The sequence below is a fragment of the Dromaius novaehollandiae genome, chromosome 9, assembly GCF_036370855.1.
Source record: "Dromaius novaehollandiae isolate bDroNov1 chromosome 9, bDroNov1.hap1, whole genome shotgun sequence".
In the NCBI taxonomy this organism is placed as follows: Eukaryota; Metazoa; Chordata; class Aves; order Casuariiformes; family Dromaiidae; genus Dromaius; species Dromaius novaehollandiae.
In genome coordinates this window covers 760518-781162 of record NC_088106.1, presented here as the reverse complement: position 1 = coordinate 781162, position 20645 = coordinate 760518, and the positions used below count along the sequence as shown (strand labels likewise).

The window sequence follows — 20645 nt, the reverse complement described above, 5'->3', positions numbered from 1 at the left end:
CGGAGAGACGGCTCGCTGCAGCTGCCGTTGGTGGCCGGTACCTTCTGCTCACAGTTTTTAACCTCTGGCTGTCCAGCTTGTCGCTACATCTTGTTAGACAACGATTTTTTCTTCAGTGATGGTTCTAACGCTGCTTTTCGTTACTGTAACGTGTTCTTTACTGTGTTTATAATGCTTCCACGAGATAGAAAATCAGTATTAACCCCTCGTTTGCAGGTGAGTGCGCAGAGACCGAGACTCGCGCAGGCAGCGCGGGCAGGCGATAGCTGCCGGGGAGCTGGACCTCCTCCCCGGTTCGCTGCGTAGCCGGGACGGAGCATCTCCCACCTCCGCGTCGCTGGAAGCGGCGTGCACCCCCTTCGCAGCAGCGGAAAACACCGCTGTTTATAAAACCGTCCTTGTTACTTGGGCTGCTGCTTTTTTCTACAATAACTAATTCGGATCTGTCAATAAAGAAAATGTAAATGTTGAGAACGTTTTAGTTAGCTTACTGCATGTTATAGTCATGCAATCGTTAAGGAGTTTTCAATTAAAAACATGCATATCATTTATTGTATATCATTAGGTAAATATCTGAACATATCAGGATATGTATAAATATTTGCTCTATTATTATTTTGCGTGTTTTATATACAAATGACATATTACAGCTTATTTATGAAGCAGTTACTGGTATCGAATCTTGCCAGGTGGAGTGGTTATTTCAGGCCTGTTGGCGTTAATGATAAATGGATGCTCGCTGTAAACGCACGCCACGTGTCCTTAGCCCTCGGTTACCTCCAAGTGCGGTCCTGCTTCACCGGCGGTGATTTCTGCTCTTTTTCGCAGTCATGAATCACCAGCACCAGATCGCAGCCGGCCCCGCCGTGCCGCAGCCGAGCCGCCCGGCGCCGCAGCCGCAGCCGGGGCTGCTGACCGTGCCCAGCGCGCTGACCACGCAGCAGCAGCAGCAGCAGAAGCTGAGGCTCCAGAGGATCCAGATGGAGAGGGAGCGCATCAGGATGCGGCAGGAGGAGCTCCTGCGGCAGGTAACGCCGAGCGCCTGCCCCGGCTGCTCTGAGCGCTTTCAGTCTGACGCAGCCAAATTTGTACCAGGTGCAATTAGTAGCTGCTGCTTTATGTCAGGATTAACCATTGTTTTAGGTGAGGATGACCAGAAAGCTGATAGAGAGTAGAGTCTTCGTGAAGCAGACAAAGAGCATGTTGTGTTTTCTCTGAACTAGCGTCGAGCAGAGCACGAATGGCCACGTGTCTCCGCGTGTTGCCGTCCTTGGAGGAGGCGGTGTAAAGAAACAGGCTCAGCAGTTACAGAACTGTCTGTGTCTTACCGGCTGTAGTGGCAGCGTAGGGACCAGTCTGTGTATTGCAGCTCTGTGTAAATCTAGAGCAGCTGTCACTGGTTAATTCTCAGTCTGCCTTGGTTTACATAATGGATCACGTCCGTGCTTGACTGAGGAGAAAAGCAGAGTGCACGGGGCTGTCCTTGACTCTGATCCCCGCTCTGTGACCTGCATCCTTTGCCTTTGAAGGAAAATAAAATCAGATTCACATCTTACATGAATACCTCTGATTTGTGGGTTTTCCAGAGATGGTTTCTTTGTGTGGTGTTCTATTTCTTAAGATTCAGCTCTGTATAATGACTCATACTGTACAAAATAGGTATGTAGCTTCCTTTACGCTGCTTTAAGGAAACAAGCAGCTTTAACAATTGCAGAGGATGTGTTTCTTCTGTTAGGGAGAGCTGCACTGACGATGCTGTGTTTTGCACAGTATTAATCACCAGCTTCCTTAGAGAACATAAATAGTCTGTTTCCCTCAGGAACAATGTGTGAACTAAGTAAATTTTGTCAAGGATATCGCTCACCGTCGTGGCCAGTAGCCTTGTAAGTGCTGCACTTACAGTTCTACCTGCCTTTGAAAATGGTGACTTCCACAAAATAATCATTTTGTGGAATTACTATTTCATGTCTGCAGTCCTTTTGCCTTTGGGATTGTCCCATGATTTGTGTTTATTTCAGGCTAACATTTGTTTATACTGTATTTGGAAACGTAGTATGACATTTCTTGGCAGCAGGTAGAAGTACATTTGTCACTGGGCTAATGATACCAATTGGCTGAACTTTTCCGATGCTTTATTAGAGTACAGTAAGTCGCTGTAGTGTTCTGACATTTCAGTGATTCATGTGCAATGCAAAAACCCACCAAAAATCCTCACACTTAGACACCCTGGGAGGAGCATCAGCAGCATCTGTGCCATCAGCTGGGTAGACACAAGCAGGTGAAGAGCAATCGCCCTCTGTTTCTTCCAAGTTGGAGGTAAAGGAGTGAGAGGACATAGTGTGGAAGCAGACCGGAGCACGCAGAAGACGTTGTGGGTGGCAAAGTGAGAGAGACTCACTGCACCTTTAAAGCCTTTAGGTCGGAAATAGAGATCTGGGTGATCAGAGCAGATTTCCCAAAAGGGAGATGTGCTCTCAAAGGACTTAACTTCTTTTATGAGCAGTCCTGAAAGACTCACATTAACAGCAAGCTTTTTGGTTTTCTCTCTGTTTGCTAAATATGTTGTTACTTAGGTTTTTTTTTTTTTTTTTAATTTAGACATACTGTCTTAGTGAAATTAATGGAAGAAAAGGTCTTTAATGTTTGTAATGACCGAGAATTTGAGGTCCTCTTTTTCCATGCTTTTATTTTAGAACATTTTTAATTACATTTTACAAGAACAGCAATTTTCAAAACAGTAATAAAAGACATTATTACAATTGCTTGCCAAATTAAAGGTTATTAGGATTGTATTTAAAGTGCTTTCTTTTTATCCTATAAAGAAAGTGCAGTTCGTAGGGCTAATATAGACGAGGCTAATATAGACTTTAACAAGACTATAATTGGGCTTTTCTCCCCATGTATAAACTAGATGTAAGTTGAATAACTCTCTGATTACACCAGTAGCACCTTAGTAAGTTGATCTTGTTCTGGCAGAAAGTCCAAATTCAAGATAAATGTAGATGCTATCATATACTAGGGTTTTGTAAAAGAGAGATTTGATAAGAAAATGAAAATGGATGTCTGAAAAGAGTAGAGTTGTAAAAATGTTACATGAGAGTATTTCTAAAAAAATACTTTCCAGTAATAATTTGCTTCATTTGTATTTTTTTGCTCTTTAACCTCTTTCCACTAAATATAAGAACTTTAAAGAAGGTTAATTAACAAAATTACTTACTAAAAATCCATTAAAACATTTTGAAACTGCACAGCACCACCTAGCTGCGTTTGAAACAAGCACTAAGGTTCCATTTTCTTACAGCTCCTGCAAAAGCACTTTATGCATGTGGTTATTCCCACGACCTCTGGTGAGCACACATCCGTGCCGCACGTCAAGCGTGTCCGTGGTCTTGCTGAACAGGGGCGAAAGGCGGAGGTGACTCCGCTGCAGTCTCTGAAGCTTTTTACCTGCTCGCGTCATGGCCGAATTTGACTTTGTGGTTTCAGACCTGAGTCTGAAAACGGCACAGATGCAAACTTCTTGTGCCCATGATTCAGTTTCCATTGCCCTTAACTTTGGGGAGTTGGTGCTGTCCTGCGTTACCTGCAGACGCCGGAGCCGCTCAGCTCAGGATGGCCTTCCCCGCCCCGAGCAGCGGTCTCGCGTCTCGCATACCTCCTCCTTCCCCGCCGGAGCTCCGAGCGCAACGGGGGAGCGCGTGGGGAGCGCTGGGCGCTCCGGCATGGGCTGAGCCGTAACTGTGGTCACGCTCGGAGCGCGTATAGCTATTTTAACTCCCTTCGGCCCTGCTCTTGCTTCAGGACAAGAGCAAATTTGGCTTCAGAACAGTCGCGCTGTTAACACAAGGTCCGGTTTCGCTGCCCTGCCGACCGCATCGCACTTTGGAGCTGAGACACGCAGCACCCTGCAGCTGTGCTGTGCTTGACGGGGCCCAGCTTGCCCCCGCGGTCCCGGCGCTGCCACCCGGCCCCGGCGCCGCTGCAGCGAGCCGCTGCGCAGCGGGACGGCACCGTTCTGCGTTAGTACGGTTCTCGGTGCTGGCTTAGCTTTTAGGGAACAACGTATTTGCCACCCGAGGAGAGGAACCCGCAAATATGCTTCGTAGGAGGACACTGAGCCGCCTGCCAGCAGCCAGAGCAGTGCTGAGCCCCGGCAGCTCAGAGCACCCACCGATCCCTCGGGGTCCGCGCGGGTAAACGCGGTCCCTCCTGCTCGACTCTTCCCTGCTGCTTTGCTTTTCCAGCACAAGCTGCCCGAGGGGAAGCCGCCAAGCGAGCGTGCGCAGCGGCCGCCCGGCGCCCGGAGGAGGCGAGAGGGCTCGTGCCAGCGGCTGGGATTCCTCGGGCCGCTCGCAAAGCTCCCGCCGGCCCGGCAGCAGCTGCCGGCTCCCTGCCGCCGCTCCCAGCAGCAGCTGCTGGCCGGAGCAGCCGGCCCCGGAGCGGGATGCCACGCACGTGCTCGCTGCCCGGGGCGCTGGTTTCCTTCTTTGTCCTCTTCCCCATTTAGCTCCTAACGTCCCTGGAACAGAAGGCTGTGCCTGTGCAGAAGGGGCTGTTTTGTCATTCTGGAAAGAGTTAAATTTATTTCTTACGGATTTGTTCTTGTCAGCTTTCCAAAGGAAGAGGGAGACCTGCTGCTCAGCAGCCCCGTGGAAATGGAAGTAGTAGGAGGCAATGTCAGTGAGAAGCCTCCGAAAGGGTCGTGGAGAGGAGGCGTCCCGGCACCTCCTCCGTGTGCACAGAGCCATCTTGCACCGTGCGTGGGAGGGCACGGATAGCCACGAAAAGGCAACGCTTTTCAGAGGTTGCTTTCTGCTTCCCCAGCCCCGTTCAGTAAATACGTCTTCGTGCATGGAAAGATAAGGGGCTCAAAAGAGGCCGCAGGGGGAACGGCGTGTGAGGACGATCCAGGGGAGGATTCGTGCATGTTTTGTCCTTGCAGAGCAGGAGCTACAGTCTGAACAGAAAAATCCCTCTCTGTGCTCCTTCCGCTGCGGGGGCTGCTGCGTGCAGGATCTAGATGTTTAACTTTCTAAGTCTGAGGACTGGCAGAAGACGAATTACAGTGACTGGCAGTGTAAACTCACCATGAAAATGTTTTCCCCCCAGCCTGAAATGAGAGTTTGAGAACCGAGCGCTGAGCTCAGCTCTGTTCTGCCCAGGAGGCTCCAGGAAACGTGGCGGTGCGTTTCCGGGCTCGTCCGGCACCTCGCAGACGGGTTACGTCAGGGCTGTGTTCAGAGGCAGCAAGGGCTCGACACGCTCCAGTGCTTTGAAGCCTTTAAAGATTTTGGCAGCTTTGGCAAATAATCACTTATGAAGCTTTTGGACATGCCTTTGTAATGTCAGAATACTGCATTTATTTTTTTATTTTGATTTCGTACTTATTTTGAAAATCCCCTCTAGGTTTTTAACGGCATGTGCTGTACTTCTAAGTAAGTGGATTATTCTGGTCCTTTGGTACGTTCTGAGGTGAATGCTGAGGACTATCTGTTGGCCGACAGGCAGTACTCCTGCTTTTGAGAGCTAAGAAAACTATTGTAGCTTGTGACTGCAGCACTGTCGTGCACAAAGCTGCAATGGTACTTCTTGCTAGAGAGGTACTTTAAGGCCTTTCATAAATGCCCTTCTAAAGGTTGATCGTTATTAGCCTTGCAGTTGTGTTTAAAAGGGAGAGGACACGACAAGCTATCACACAGCTTTGCGACTGTGTGGTTGACCACTGCTGCAATAACATCGAAGAAGCACCGATGTCTAACACCTGTAGCGATGCTAAAATTGTAATGTGACTTCGCACCGCGTCCCGTGCATCGGCCGGCGGGGGGGGCGGGGGGGCACACTCGGGTGTGTGGTGTGGCCGCGTTCCCTTCGCTTCCCCAGCCGGGCTCTGCCACCAGCCTGCCGGGTTCTGCCGCTGCAGCGTGTGACGTGCGCGCTGAGGTGATGTTACCAGTCGGCATGCGTTATGTTGAAGTAAAGACACACAGGGTGCCACGCCGTTTTCCACCTGAGGGTGGATCGAATGACTTTATAATAAATGTAGTGTTTCTTGCAACAAAGAGACAGGACTTAGGTTTTGTAAATACCAGTGGGAGTCTTTATTTAGGATGCTGGAGGCTTTTTAGCTCACAAATTGTCTTGCCTCGCAAGGCCTAGCTAAATCCTGGAGTAGATTACAGACTCCCGGCGCGCGCTGCTGGCCCTGCCGCAGCTGCAGCCGGGAGGCCAGACGCTGGGTCTGGGTACGCGAGCAGCAAAGGGGTCTGAATCCTTCCGTGTTGAACCAAGCAGTAGTTGGCACCATGTTTTCCAAAGGGATCAATATCTGAATTTCCTGATTGTATCAGGTCAGCTGCAGGACAAAGAACAGCCAGCCAGCACTGAGGTCTCCAAATCTAGGTGAGATTCACAGCTGTTTGTGTGGGAGCCGTAAGCCCAGTGCACTGGCAAGAATGGTCATTTTGTCAATGTTTTCCTATTTGTGGGCAGGCAGTTCAATGGAAAATCGCGAGGTTTAATGAAAAACCCTCTCAAATGGCTGACTGTTCGTCCTGCTGACCACAAGATAAGTAGCCTGCTGCACAGGGGTGAGGTTGTCTCTGCGCCTTCAGAGCTATTTTGTTAGCAGTCTGTTCTGAGCTGCCTTTGGAAATCAAATTACCATAGGAACAGGAGTGAGCTGCAGAAGCTGCTGCTGTTGTAGTTCCCCCCCCTTACCATACGGTACAGAAGAACCCGGGTGTCTGCCAGGAGGGAGGCAGCGTCCGCGCCTACCCCGCAATCCAGAGGCGCGACGGCAGCGAGGAGCCGGGCAGGCGGCGGGTGCGGTGACCCGGCCGAGGCGCAGGGTGCTGCCGGGACTGCCCCGGCTTGCCCTGGGCACGCGCCCGGGCACCTGCCCCCGCCCAAGCCGCTGGCGCTGGGCTCCCCTTCGTGCGACAGGCGGCGGCCGGCGGTCAGGCCCGGGGGTGCCGAGGGCGGCTGTGCCGCGCCGGGTGCCGTGCCGCCGGTGCCGCGTCGTGCCCGGGCTCAGCGCGCGGGAGCGCGTACCCGCCGTGGCAGCGCAGCTGCCTTTCCCAAGTTGCTGGAGCTCCAGGAATCTGCGCGAGTGCTCTGCGTTTTGTTGTTTCGCAGGCTTTGTTGTTTTTCTCTCCGTTTGATTCGCTTTCCGTTGATCTCGTGCATGGCCACACGGCATAACCTCAGAGCCTGCAGGTTTGCAAAGCCGCTAGAGGAATCACAGAGTTGAGGGAGAAGAGCCGTCCCTGAGGCGCGGGAAGGAGTCGTTTCTGTAACGGCCTTGGAGGAAGAAGGCATGATGTGAAGAATGAGGAAAGCCTCAGGTTTCCTGTGATCATTGAATTAAATGTGTTCCATAAAGAAGAGCTTTCGCTCTCTGTTTGAAAACTATTCCATGCACAGATTTTTCAGTGTTACCGGAACACCCTTCCTCACTTTCTTCCTACACCTCTTTTGTCCTAACATAGTACTTGTGCAGTGGCTGCGGGAAGCAGTGCAGTGAAGACGTGTCTTTCACAGTCATGGAATTTACTAGTCTCAGAAATCAGCTCTGTCTTTGGCAGTTCAGTGAGGACAATTACATAAAATTAGTTACTTGGATAGAGCTTTAGGCTGCCGATGTATCACTAGCTGTTGTGGAAACACAAGGCGCTGGAATATCATCTCTGCTAGGCATCTGGCATTTTTAATCAAAAAGGTCTCAAAGCTCTCCTGCTGTGAATCCACCTACTAACTGTCAATGAAAAAATCAGATAACGCCCTTTCTTCTCTGCAGGTGTGTGGATTTTCTTTGGTGCTGCTCTCTGATACAGTAATTGGTTGTTATCCTTTGTCATCTCTGGGTAATTGTTATTATCTGCCTTTCAGCAAATAGTATTTTTCTGCACAGTCTATTTTTAGTCCAGTTTTGTCTCTTTCATAAGCAAGGCCCTAAGCAAGACCCCCTCCAACACACACACACACAGTTCCCAACAGGTTGAGACACTGATTTGTACTGTATGATCCATTTGAAGTTCCTGGTTACGGAAGGATTTTTCAGTCGGCTTCCTACAGGCAAGGTTATCCAGGCTTATGTTCAATACAGTATCGAAAATACGATTGAATTTAAGTCTGATAATGAGAAGAATGGGATGAGAGCTGGCAGGAAGAGACTAGTAAGAATGACCCAAACAGAGAAGTCAGATCTTGCAGAGGAAGATGTATGCACGCCCACGGTCATTGCTTTATTCACACCATGGCCGGGGTGGGAAGGCAGCTCTGGAGCCTGTCTCGTCCAGGCCCCGCTCCAGCAGCGATTCTGGGCAGGCTGCTCAGGGCCGCATCCAGGCGGGCTGGGAATGTCTCCGAGGATGGAGACTCCACTGCCGCGCTGGGCACCTGGGCCACGGTCCGGTCGCCGCGCGGTAAGCGGGGTGGTATTGGGGCAGTAGTTTCAGTGCGCTAACAGACGTCCAAGGCAGCGAAGACAGATTATGTGCAGCAAATCAGGAGTTATCGCGATATCCTGAAAGAGACAAATACTTTAATCTTGACCAGGATATTCTCAGTTGTTTCATTTTTAGTAATAGTGACAGCAGAGTGATAGGCAACATGTATTTTACATGTTGGCAAACTAGGAGAAAGGCTTTTAGTTTTTTTCTGTCGCAATCTTATCTTTGTTATTGTCGAACATTCTCCAGTGAGATTTGAAAATGCAGTGTCGAAATAGCCAAACCATGAACTTTATTGCTAACTGAACTCTACCAAAAAAAAATCTTAGCAAAATATATCCTGCCTCATTTTGTCTATATTCCTTTTGTTCTGTCTTTCTTTGTCTTTCTTTCTCTCTGTCTTTCTAGTATTAGCCTTGCTTGAGTTGCTGCTGTTGCTATCTACTTCTTGTATTAAAAAAAAAAAACCTCTAGCAACTTCATGTGGACAGTTTAAAAAAAAAAATAAAAGACCTGCCCATTTTCTGAGATTTGTACATTTTCACAGAGTCCAGATGATTTAATTTTAGATAGAAACAAAATGATTAGAATTGTCATTTGACAAATATAATAACATGCATAAGCTATCAGTTAAAAATCTTCAGTCTGTTTATTCTTAATATTTATCAAAACCACATCATTTAATGTAAATTATAATTTATCAATGAATATATTGATAACTCGATTATAAATAAGACATTTCATTACTGCACACCAATATATGTTAAGTACCGATGAGTAATTGTTACCTTTTTCATGAAAAGACCAGACTGGTCCTTTTCAGTGAAGAAATAAATTGTAAACATAGTAAAACATCAAATTCTAACCTCAAAAACATGTTTGTCTTTTCTGTATTGGGGACTGTGAGCAACTGATTTACTAGAGAAAGATTTTCTGCAAGGATTTAAATAGAATGTTTCCTTTACTCATTTCATACAAATAAGTAATAATAATTGGTCAAAGTAAAATAGGTAAAAAAAAAAAAAAAAAAAAAGATACAGCTTTAATGATTCTAAGGTCTCTGGATATTTGTCTGGAGCATCCCCATGGATCCAAACGTTTGTAATAGAGCTTGGTACCACTAGATGTCGTGGATGTTTCACAGAGATACAGCTCTAGGGATTTCACCTTTAGGGGTTCAGAAACAAGTTTGCTTCGGCCCTAATTGCTCGTTTGTCGTCTTCCAGACCGTGTACACGAGGTGGGTCTCTAGGCAGATGGGGGTGAGGTTCATTCTAAGAATTACTGGACCGAATTCTTGGTTCCAGTGGTTTTCCTCTAACATGTTAAGTACTTTATTGTTGCAAGTTAGATTTTTCTGCTTTAGTATCTAGTAAATCACTTGATCTAGTAGCAACTCCCATCGTTTCAATGCCTGAATTTGCTCTCTTTTGTACTAGCTTAAACCGAGGGCAGTTTCACTTAAGGGAAGCTGTTAGAAACCGATGCATGCGAGATTAAATTTACATCTTTAGGTTTTAAAATATTTTATCATTGCTACTCCAAGCCAGGTCTCTGAGGACCTGGGCTCACTGAATAGTACACTGAAATTGTAATTTGAATCTTACACAGCTCTAGCACACACGTGAAAACCCTCAGCTGGAGTGAGCTGGCCCACAGAGTCGGGATAGACTGTCAGTAATCAGTTCGCATGTGCAGGCCCGTTGGTGTTTTATGATGGGGCAACACACAAGTTGTCGTAATTTATAATGTAGGTAGTCTGGGTTTTGTAGGGATTATCTCGGTGGCCAGCAAAGCTATAGATGTGCAGTCATTCTGCGGGCAGGTGTGCGTGTTCAAGGTGTGACTCTGCCCTGGCTGCCTGCCACCCCCCTCACCATCAGTCTGACGGCTCTGCCAGGAGAGCCATTTCTGTCAGCATTTCATGATCTGCATCAGGCAAAACCAGCGAGTGCAGCTCAGACGGGCCAACAGGCTTTCCGATTCCGCACGAAGCTGGTCAGACAGCCCTCAAACACGTGTCCGGTGGCTGAACTGTGGCAGTGACTTCCAGCAGCAGTAGGAACCAGAAGGTAAACGTTGCAGTGTTTTAAGCTGGCACAGGTGAGTAGGAAAGAGGACATCCATCTACGTTATGATTTTCTTCATATCGTTGTAAACACAGAGTCGTCAGCTACATGGTTTAGAATTACTTTCTTAAGATGTATATATTGTACATGTTCACTTTTTATAAAACTGAAGTATTTCTGAATGGTTGGAATGAGCTTTCCCTTATTATTTATTCACTTTTTAGGAAGCTGCGCTATGCAGACAACTTCCCATGGACTCGGAAAACATGGCCCCAGTTCAGACTGCTGTGAACACACCTGCAATGACGCAAGACATGAGGCCTATTACAAACAACGGATCAGATCCTTTCCTCAACAGGCAAGTTCATGTCCTCCTCGTCAGACACTTGGCTCTGCTGCCTTATCTAGAGTTCTGAAGCTGTCTCTCCTAAGCAGATTGTTTTGCAGTTACTGTGAACAGGGGATACAGCCTAGTGACTGACCTAAAAATTTTCAGTTTGTACTTCAAGAAAGAATCTTAGAAAAATCACACAAATGGTAATAGATGTTTTTAAATGTACTGTACCTGTATGCAGAAGATTCTGGGTACATTGCCTTGGTATAAGTAAACTCAATTATTTTTAGGCTATCAAAAGTTTTTGTCTGGAGACATACATATATGTGTGTGTGTATATTGCACCACATTAGCATTCAACAATTGAGAAAGAGGCTTCATGAGTTGGTATTTAACTTTAAAATCTAACCTATTGCTCTGTCTTTTCAAACACCATGATCAAGGACTATGTCTAACAGAGTATCTTTACTGAGGCTTTTTCATGTTTCAATTTATAGTGGCCCATACCATTCCAGGGAGCAGAGTACAGACAGCGGCTTAGGACTGGGATGCTACAGTATACCAACAACACCTGAAGATTTCCTCAGCAATGTAGATGAGATGGATACAGGTATCTGATGTAGCTTAAAGTATAATAATAGCAACAACTTCTTGTAATAACCAATAACGTTTTATAATTGCATAACTGAACAATAAGCTCTCAGTTTCTGATGCAAGAGAACAGACTGAGACTGTGGAGGAAAAGGCCTCAAAGATTCTTAGTGCCTAGAAGGTACCAGATTCTACCCTCTTACCTTAGGCTGTGATATTAAAGCAAATGAGTAAATGCTGGAAAATCTGAGCCTTAATTCATGTTTTAATACTATAGTCTAAGGTTGGCCAAGAAAAATCTAGGCCTGGGTTAAATTCTCAGTACAAATCACTGCATTTTCTAACTCTGGGAAAGAGTCTTATGAATAAGAGTCTCTTACATTGGCAAAGTTGGATTTGCCTTCAAACAGAATGTGTTCAGTTATTTAGGTTTTGGTATGTATTTATTTTTACATCAGTATCCTCATAGTGTTTAAAATATTGAAATAAATGATTAGGAAATCGACAGATTTTTTCCCCGATGAGTGAAATTCTCAGCACTTCCTCACCTAAACTTCCTTTTGAAGTCATCAGGCGTTCTGGATGGTACAAACAGTGAGAAGTTTAGCTGTTAAAAGGTTTTCATGCCCATTATTATTAATTTAGCAAAAAAACACATAATACTGTAGAGCTAAGTTCCTGTAAAATTCTTTTCTCAATTACGTGACACGGATTGAATTCACCCTTGTGCAGAGAGCAGGCTAGAGGGTTTATACAAGACAAGAAGCATTGCTTCCTCCGCAGACTAGTGAACTTTGAACAGTCACGCTAAGTGGAGGGTCAGAGGCTGGTTACAGTGAACACTGCTGGAAAGGGTCTTTTATGCTTTTGAGAGCGAAGCAAGGGTATATAATTAACTCTAACAAGAATGTGCTTTCTGCAAGTAAATATGATTCTGAGGTAACATTTGTAGAGGATACAGAGCTTGCAAGTGCTTATGGGAAAGAGGGAATCTAATTTTTTTTAAATCAACTGTATTGTTTTAAATTACCCATGAGAAGAGAGCAGTATTTCAAATATTCTTCTTTATTTTTCCTAGGAGAAAGTGTAGCACAGACGACAATGAACATAAATCCACAACAGACACGCTTCCCTGATTTCCTCGACTGTCTTCCAGGAACAAACGTTGATCTTGGGACTTTAGAGTCAGAAGACTTGATCCCTATCCTCAATGATGTTGAGTCAGTACTCAACAAAAACGAGCCCTTCCTTACTTGGCTGTAATCATCCATTATTGAATGCTGATTCAGCCCGTAATGCAATTCAACATTTCCTTTTCCTCTCAAAATAGAGGTAGAGCATCTGAAAATCCTCAGAGATACAACTTGCTGCCTTAATGACTTTTGTCATATCATCTTTATGGTCAATTTAATCTCTGCCTGGATTCGATTGACAGTAACTTAAATATAAAACATATATAAATATCTATTTCTCAAAAAAAAAAAAAAGCTTTATTTTATACATCTGTAGATGGGTTTTTTCCTTTACAGATCAGGCAGAAATGTTTCACTTTCAGGACAGAAAGTGGGTTGTGTGTGCATGTCCGTATCTGTTCTAATGGGTATTGGTTAACATCACAAACTCTTAATGAATCACAAAAGGTAACTGCTAGATCACTTGATTCAAAAACCTGCACAGCATCAGACCATGAGAGCAGTTTTATTACTATATTTATGACAATAATACAAAAGCTTTTATATCAATTTCCTTAAGCTTTAAAAAAATCTTTTCATTATTAGTAAAGCCGTGCTGTATGGAATGTAGATTAAATCTGATCCATATCAGCTATAATAATTCTCATTATACATTTGAAAAGGCACAAGCAGTACTATTGCAATTTCTTTTTCAGTATATTACTGTATAGTTTCCAGATAATACTTCCAATTTGAAAGTAGCAGAATTGTTTAGTAACAGTTTTACACTACTATATTGTTGTAAAATAAACCAGATTGGTACTAACTACTGCCTTAAAAAAAAAAGTGATTATAACAAGCAATTTTTAAATGGATCTTAGATTTTGATGTTTATTATATTAAGCACTACAATTTTGTAATTTAACACATGAACAAATAATTTTTTATATAGATCTGTGGCAAATATCTTCAATGCAAAAATATGCTTTTAAAATCAGGGCAGAAAAATGTGGCACAACTTGATAATATCATATGTAGTGGGGAAAAAATGTTGCTCAGTGTTTTCAGTAGTAACGTTTTTAACTGACAGTGTTAAACTGTACATGTAATTGTATACAAGAAAAAAGATGATGACTTTATCAGAGCAATGCTAAGCAGTATTGTTACTTGTCTGGTAAAGTTGCTTAGTTCTTAACTCTTTTGCTTACTACAATTGGTATACAGGACACAAGGTATGTTCTTTGTATTCCTACCTATTGTATATCCTATAAAGGCTTCTTTATCAGATGTTTGGGACTGAGAAGGCATCAAGGACATTACACATGCAGTTCCCCTGAAATGCAAATGAAGTCCTGAAATTCTTAAATATTTTGAACTTATATTATTTATAATCTATGAATTTAAGCTTTTTATATTGAAAAATGTGCCTTTTTATGAAAGGCATTAAAACACTACTCTGAGCTTGATCCAGGCTATGGGGAGAGAGCAAGAGATGTAGCACTCAGTGTAAATGTGTGTTTGTCAGGTCTAATAAAAGTAATGAGATCTTACCGATGCACCAGAATATTGATCAATAAAGATTTTTTTCCATCTGGTTGGAGGAAGGTAGGTGAAAAGGTCAGAGATGAAGTGATGGGAATATGGAGTAGATTTGGAAGATGAATGATTATGTTACAACTGTAGATCCTTAGCAGGAAGGGTGGCTGCAGATAGGGATACACAGAAAATGAATCACCAGTGATCAGTAAAAAATATGATAGAAGAACTTAATACAAAAAAACTACCTTGTAAAAGATGAACTGCTGGGTCCACCAGAGAATGAAAGCTAAAATATACACACCAAACATTTAAAAAAAGAGAGGGAAGGCAAAGACCTAGAGCAATGAAATTGTATTACACAGAGAAGAGTAGCTCTTTTTATGTTTTTTAAAATATAAAATGGGATGTGACAGCAGAGTTGTGTCTGCACAGAATTTAGTTACTGGATGGGCATTGTTTTTCTTTTATTCTTTTTTTGGGGGGGTATTTTTATTATTTTATTTTTGTTAGAGATAACCTTTGAGATAGCAGAACATTCTTTTAAAAAAAACAAGGGACAGAGCAGGCCTGACCAATGTTACTGTAATCATGATTAATCTCTTTTAAAGATTGCTTCAGGTTGTCATCTTAAATGAAAAACAGATGGTCCTAAGGCTTTGTTCTTTAGTTACATGACTGACTGACTTTGTTTGGGTTAAAGAATTGGAGATTTGGGGCATCTGATTGTGATGCTAAATCTTGTAAGGCCAGCTCTTCAGCGCTGCATTACTGGCCTAGCAAAGTGAAAGCTATTGGTGCTAGAACGATCTACAGTAGCTACAGATCTGAGCCCTGGTATGTTCAGTTGATATTGCACATCATTAGATAAAGTTTAGAAAATGCAGTCTGTGCATCTGCTATTAAATCAGTACTTTTGTAAATTTAAGTTTTGTCATAATAAAATATATTCCAAGCAGATCAGATTCTAAGCTGGTGTGAATTAGCTAACATCTATTGACTTCTGTTTGGCTACACTGATTTTCATCAACTGACAGCCTGACTCCATGTTTTTAGCACTTACAATGAAAACTGATGCAGTTTTCTAATAAAATCACACATGATAAAAGGTTTATCAGAATTATGAAGCTAGAGGCCTGATTCTCCTTTCATTGGTGTTTCAGGAGGTTGGGTGTCTAGGTTCAAAGACCTTAAAGAGGTAAATTTGAAACTGTTTTCATATTACTTTGATAATGAAACGGCAACAGAGTTGAACAGGAAGGTGCTATATGAAACACTACTTCCAGTATAAAGCCACTGCCAAAATCTTAGGTCAGACCTTTATTCAATCCTGAATGAAATCGTGGTTAAGTTAAAAGTGATTCTTTATACATTAAGCTTTTCATTTTGGAATGGAGAGCGTACATCAGATGAAGTGAAGCAACAACAAAATTATTTTGTAAGGTGTTTTTTTTTAAGTTTCTGATTTTAAAAAGGCTTATGGCAGAACTTCAAGTATTCAAAACATACAAAATTTTGAAAATAAATTTATTGCTGACAATATTTCACTGTATTATTTCAGGTTGTGAAATTACATTCATTTTACTAAATTTACACTGTATACTTGTAGTATAAATACAGTAAATATGCCAGCTGGATAGCTGAACTGTTGACTATCACTAAGGATGGCATACGTAAATGCTGGTGATACGGAAGTAATGGGATGTTGTTAATTACAACTTTTATTCTGGTAACACTATTAGAATGTAACTTAGGGAAGGACTGGGTTTGACTTTTTGAAAACAAATGCTATTTGGGGGAAGGGGAGAATTAAAATGTCTATTTTAAATACAAGAAAATATGGGTGTTCAAACAAACTTTTTTCCTGATATACTACATCCATGTATGTGCTAGTACTTTAACTTTTTTATTTACTTTTTTCATTTTGTTATATGACATGTGTGAGCATTTGTTTTTATTTAGAATACTTTGCATACAGATTGTATGCATCAAAAGCAATCAGATCAAACTGTTGTATCCAGGGTTTGATTCTGTTTTTTATTTCTTTGATCTTGTACACGAAAAATAAATATAAATGAATTTAAACCTATTGGGTGCATATTGGTTTATTAAATTATTTCTGTTTTTTTCTTTAGAGGTTTTTAGTATGTGCTTTTCTGGGAATTGTATAACAGTGCTTGGAATAAAGGTAAGGACTTACTTTTCTGTGGAAAAGACATTTTATATTAAATGACTGGCACATATCAAAAGAAATGCTTTATTTTACAGTTATGTTTCAGTTTATTAGCTGCTGCCACGGACATTAGTGATTATTACACTTTTACTCGTAGGGCTTCCAAGTGCTCCCCAGGGACACCGTTACTTGTGTCTTCCAGCATTACGTTGTAATTCACTAACACAACTGTTTTGTTACAATTTAATACAATTATCTCCAAGCAGAAGACTTAGCACGAACTTACCTAGTGCATTGCTCTCAGTCTGATCCCTTGTACAAGAAGTTTGTCTTAAATTCTCCATTGAGAAAATACTGTCGTCTTTCCTAGGAGCAAGCCACTAAACTTAAGTATCCTGGGCTTGTATTTGAATATCTGTGGAAAGATTGGAAAGATTCACCTGTGAATTAATGACTGATCTGAAACAATATAATAAGCCACAAGAATAAAAGGACTGCTTTTATAAAAAGGGGAGGCAATATCAGGCTCTTCAATGATCTGAAAAAGGAGGTGAAGAGTGAGGTAACAAGTTTGCAGATGATACAAAATTATTCAGTATAATCAAAGCTAAATCTTATTGCAAAGACTTCTGGAAGAACTCCATAACAGCAAATGACATAATATTTCATCTGTGGTTTTTATCAGTGAGTTTGCAGTAATGGTTATGGGAATAACTAACCCTAACAAGGCATGCATAATACTGTGCTCTTAAGTATCTATTGCTGCTGAGGAAAGAAATCTGGGAGTGAAAGATTAGTTTTGTGATCAAAATTAAAAACAGCAAAGAAAAGGTAATAGAGTTGTATAAATTATTATGTAAAGAAAGAGCAAATACAGTTATGTCCCTGTATAAACCCATAAAACCATCTTAAATAGTCCTTGCAGTTCTGCATTCTCCATCACAAGAACATCATAGGAGAAGTTGAAATCATACGGATAAGGGCCCAGCGCCTGATCAAAGGTATGACCCAGCTTCCATGTTGGACAAGCCTAAGGAGGTCCTTAACACCATGAATGCTACGGTATGTAACTAAATAGCAGAACTGAGATCACCTAATTTTGGTAATAGATTTAAAATAAACAAAACAACTTACTTCTCACACAACATGTAATTAGACTGTAGAACTCCTTGTATGCAAATACCTTAGTACTTCAGCCTGGATCAGGAGCGTGTTTTTTGGAGTTAATCTTGCAATTGTCTCTACTCGATTCACATCATGGGGTGGTCTTGGAAAGCACAAAGGGGATTCCTGTCAGATTAAACCCAGCTAGAATATGTAATTCAGGAGCGCATCTACTGTGCTCTAATGACAAACAGGCATTCAGGGCACCAGCCCAATGCAGACCTAATCCAAAATAAAGCCCCAAAATGTGTGTAGTATGGACACTGAGCCTGCAGCACCAACTGTTTATCTGCAGATCCGCTCTAAGGCACTTGCTACTGCCAACACTCAACCATTGCCCCTAGATGTCGTAAATGGTTTCACAAAAAGCCAAATTCAAGGCTACCCAGCTGTAGCTATTAAACCCATCAATTCTACAGGCAGCCGCTGGTCCTGAAATCTTTAAATCATAGGTGGCTGTCAACTGGTAGAGAAAATCACAGAGGAATCAAGCTAGACTCACGTTGTCTCATACAGCTCAGGCATTCCTCGTGGGGCCCTGTGCTATGGGACCAGCTGCTGAGGAAATGAACCTTTGGCTCACCCAGTATAACGGTGCTGATGCTCTCAGACTTCCGCTGTGTGCCACTGTGTATCTTACAAATCACTGTGTTCAAACACATGCTGTGATTTCATATACGTAGTGATCTGATATGCTTTTGTAACCATGTCTATCGCTTAGTGTTTTTATCCTGTTTGAGAATAGTCTTGGGCAGCTACAGTCTAAAATAACTTAGGTAATAGTAATAGCAACATTTGTATTTACTGATACAGCAATCCTTGTGCAGAAAAATTATACTTGGAAATACCCTCAGTCTAGCTTTGGCTGTTGGGTGATTTAAGATCCAATGTAACTGTAACAATTAATTGTAATATTCTTCTTAGACTTGTTCTCTTACATAATTTTTCTAATTAATATCTTAGAATGCTTCTAACAATATCCCGTGTTTACTACATAAAAAAGCTCTGGATTTATCACCAAACAGAAATGCAAGGTGAAGGCTTAATAGTTTAGTTTTAATCTGAAAACACAAGTGGAATTCAATTAAAAGGCAGCCTCTTGTAGCTTCGTAGTTTGGGTTCTTCATAGTAAATAGTATAAGCAATATTTATAGGCAGCTCCATTTTGACACAGTAATTTTATTTGTATTGGTTCTGTGCCACACTGAACTTTGTGTTTGTTCTTTATAAGTAACAGTAAAGATGGGAAGGTGAGACATAGCCAAACCAATTCACCAGGGTTAGAGTGAGAAAACAGACACTTTTCTGGTGGAAGAAAAAGTTGCAGTATGGGCTTTTGGACAAGATTATGGCATGTGCCATGGGCTAGTGCAAAGAGCAAGGGTCAGGGAAAGTAAAGAAACTGTTCTATCCCCTTTGCCACAGATTCACTCTGCAACCCTCAGCACTTTATGTCACCCTTCTGAACAAGTCTTTCCACAGGTAAAATGCTTTACTTCTACACCTACTTCACTGTTGTGCTTTTGCAATTGTATTAGTCAGTGGCTAGAAAGCACACTCCCAAGACAGACCACGCAAGCTGGTGCATTATGTATAGGCACCAGTGCTCTCTGAAATAGTGTATAAAATCATCCAGCTTAGAGAAGACGTGTGTCCTGTCTGTTTAGCATGCTGAGGGGCTCCTGCATCTGGTAGATGTATAAATACATACATTTTTATCAGTCTCCTTTGATCTGCCTGGCCTTCATGTAAGCAACAGTATGTGAATCTGATCTCTGTACTGAACATAAGTTTTTAATATCTATGCAACACTAGTTGTGTTGGATAGCACACATTGCAGGTGAGAACCATCTTTTACCAACACTGCAGAAATAAGAAGCTTATGTAAATCTACAGAGGATTTAGATCTATCTTCTGATCGGCTGCTGAAGATTAATAGGACTTTAAGAGAAGTTTTAGTCAGGTAATCAAGAACAGAACTAGGGTCTGTGTGAATAATTTTACAGATCACAGGTATGCATGTATTCCCTGTCCTAGGCAATAGTGGTGTATTAACTTCTGACCCTGTTTTGAGAAATGTGTTTGTTAATTCATGGCATATTTATTCAGGAATATTATTCAAGTTTCTTCAGCAGACACACTGAGTGTGTGTTTGTTTATAACAGTTATTAAGTTAATTCCTAATAGTGCCAACTCACATCTTGGAAAGTATTTCTGCTTTACTTCCAATTTTGTCAGCAGTTCTCTGTGCAGACTACCACTAGTGTGTCTTCTCATTTAAGACCTGTAATAAAACTGTTTGTCAGGAAGGAATTTCCTGAGATTGCGATCTACTGAAAACCCCTGTAATTTTAGAGGAAGAGTGTCAATATTATGGCCTTCCTGGACAGCAATTTAATGTTACAGTCCCACTGATCAGCCTTTTGTCTTCACTGTTTTTTACATGTGTTCAGAAAGCCAATTTAGGCTGCACCACCAACTGCACCTCTGCAAAACTCTACTGCCAGTATTTTCTTCTGGATGAACAGCATGCACATCGTTCCTTGGAGAGTTTTACCTCTAATACTGTTTTCCATAGAGTTCTTTCAGGAGGACATTTTGACAATGTTATTCCTAGTGCCATATTTCAGTTAAAACATTTCTTCTGTTTTCCTCTACCTGATCCCCAAAACTCACATTTTCTCTTGTCATCGCAATCCAATTCCCGCCACCAGATATCTTCTAATTCTGTAAAATGTGATTAGAATCAGATGCAACATTCCAGACAAAATCTTGTTGGGGCTTTTTTTTTAAAGCTTTCTTGTAAAATGTGGTTTATAGAATTTCTCTGTAGTTATGTTTTGCCAAAATGTAAGACGTCTCCTGGGAGACCACAAAGTGAGAGCACTCCCTTCAGCTGTGAACAGAACCCGAAGCCTGTGAAGCAGCTGCACGCGCACGTGCGGCCCCTTCCGCAGGGGCTCACCGGGCCGGCGCTGGGCAGGCCCCAAGCGTCCGTGGCCCAGGTCCTGGGGGAACAGCGCTCACCACAGCTTTAAACTAGCACTGCTGTCCTCAGTGGCTGCTTCGTGTCAGCTTTAACTTCTGGACTTGTGCTGCCAAATGTTTTTACTGTCTGCACTAGGAAACAAAGGAAGGAAGAGAATGAAAATGTAA

At 42.5% G+C, this 20645-nt stretch overlaps 1 protein-coding gene across 1 annotated transcript in view; it reads left to right on the top strand.

The window, feature by feature from the left end:
* WWTR1 (WW domain containing transcription regulator 1) overlaps positions 1–16241 on the top strand; it is a 76080-nt gene extending 59839 nt beyond the window's left edge. The window contains exons 3-6 of the mRNA XM_064516443.1: positions 829–1028; positions 10744–10877; positions 11351–11463; positions 12523–16241. Coding sequence (XP_064372513.1) covers positions 829–1028; positions 10744–10877; positions 11351–11463; positions 12523–12707 — 632 coding nt within the window. The 3' untranslated portion in view covers positions 12708–16241. The remainder of the gene's footprint in view (positions 1–828; positions 1029–10743; positions 10878–11350; positions 11464–12522) is intronic.
* Positions 16242–20645: the final 4404 nt, after the last annotated feature.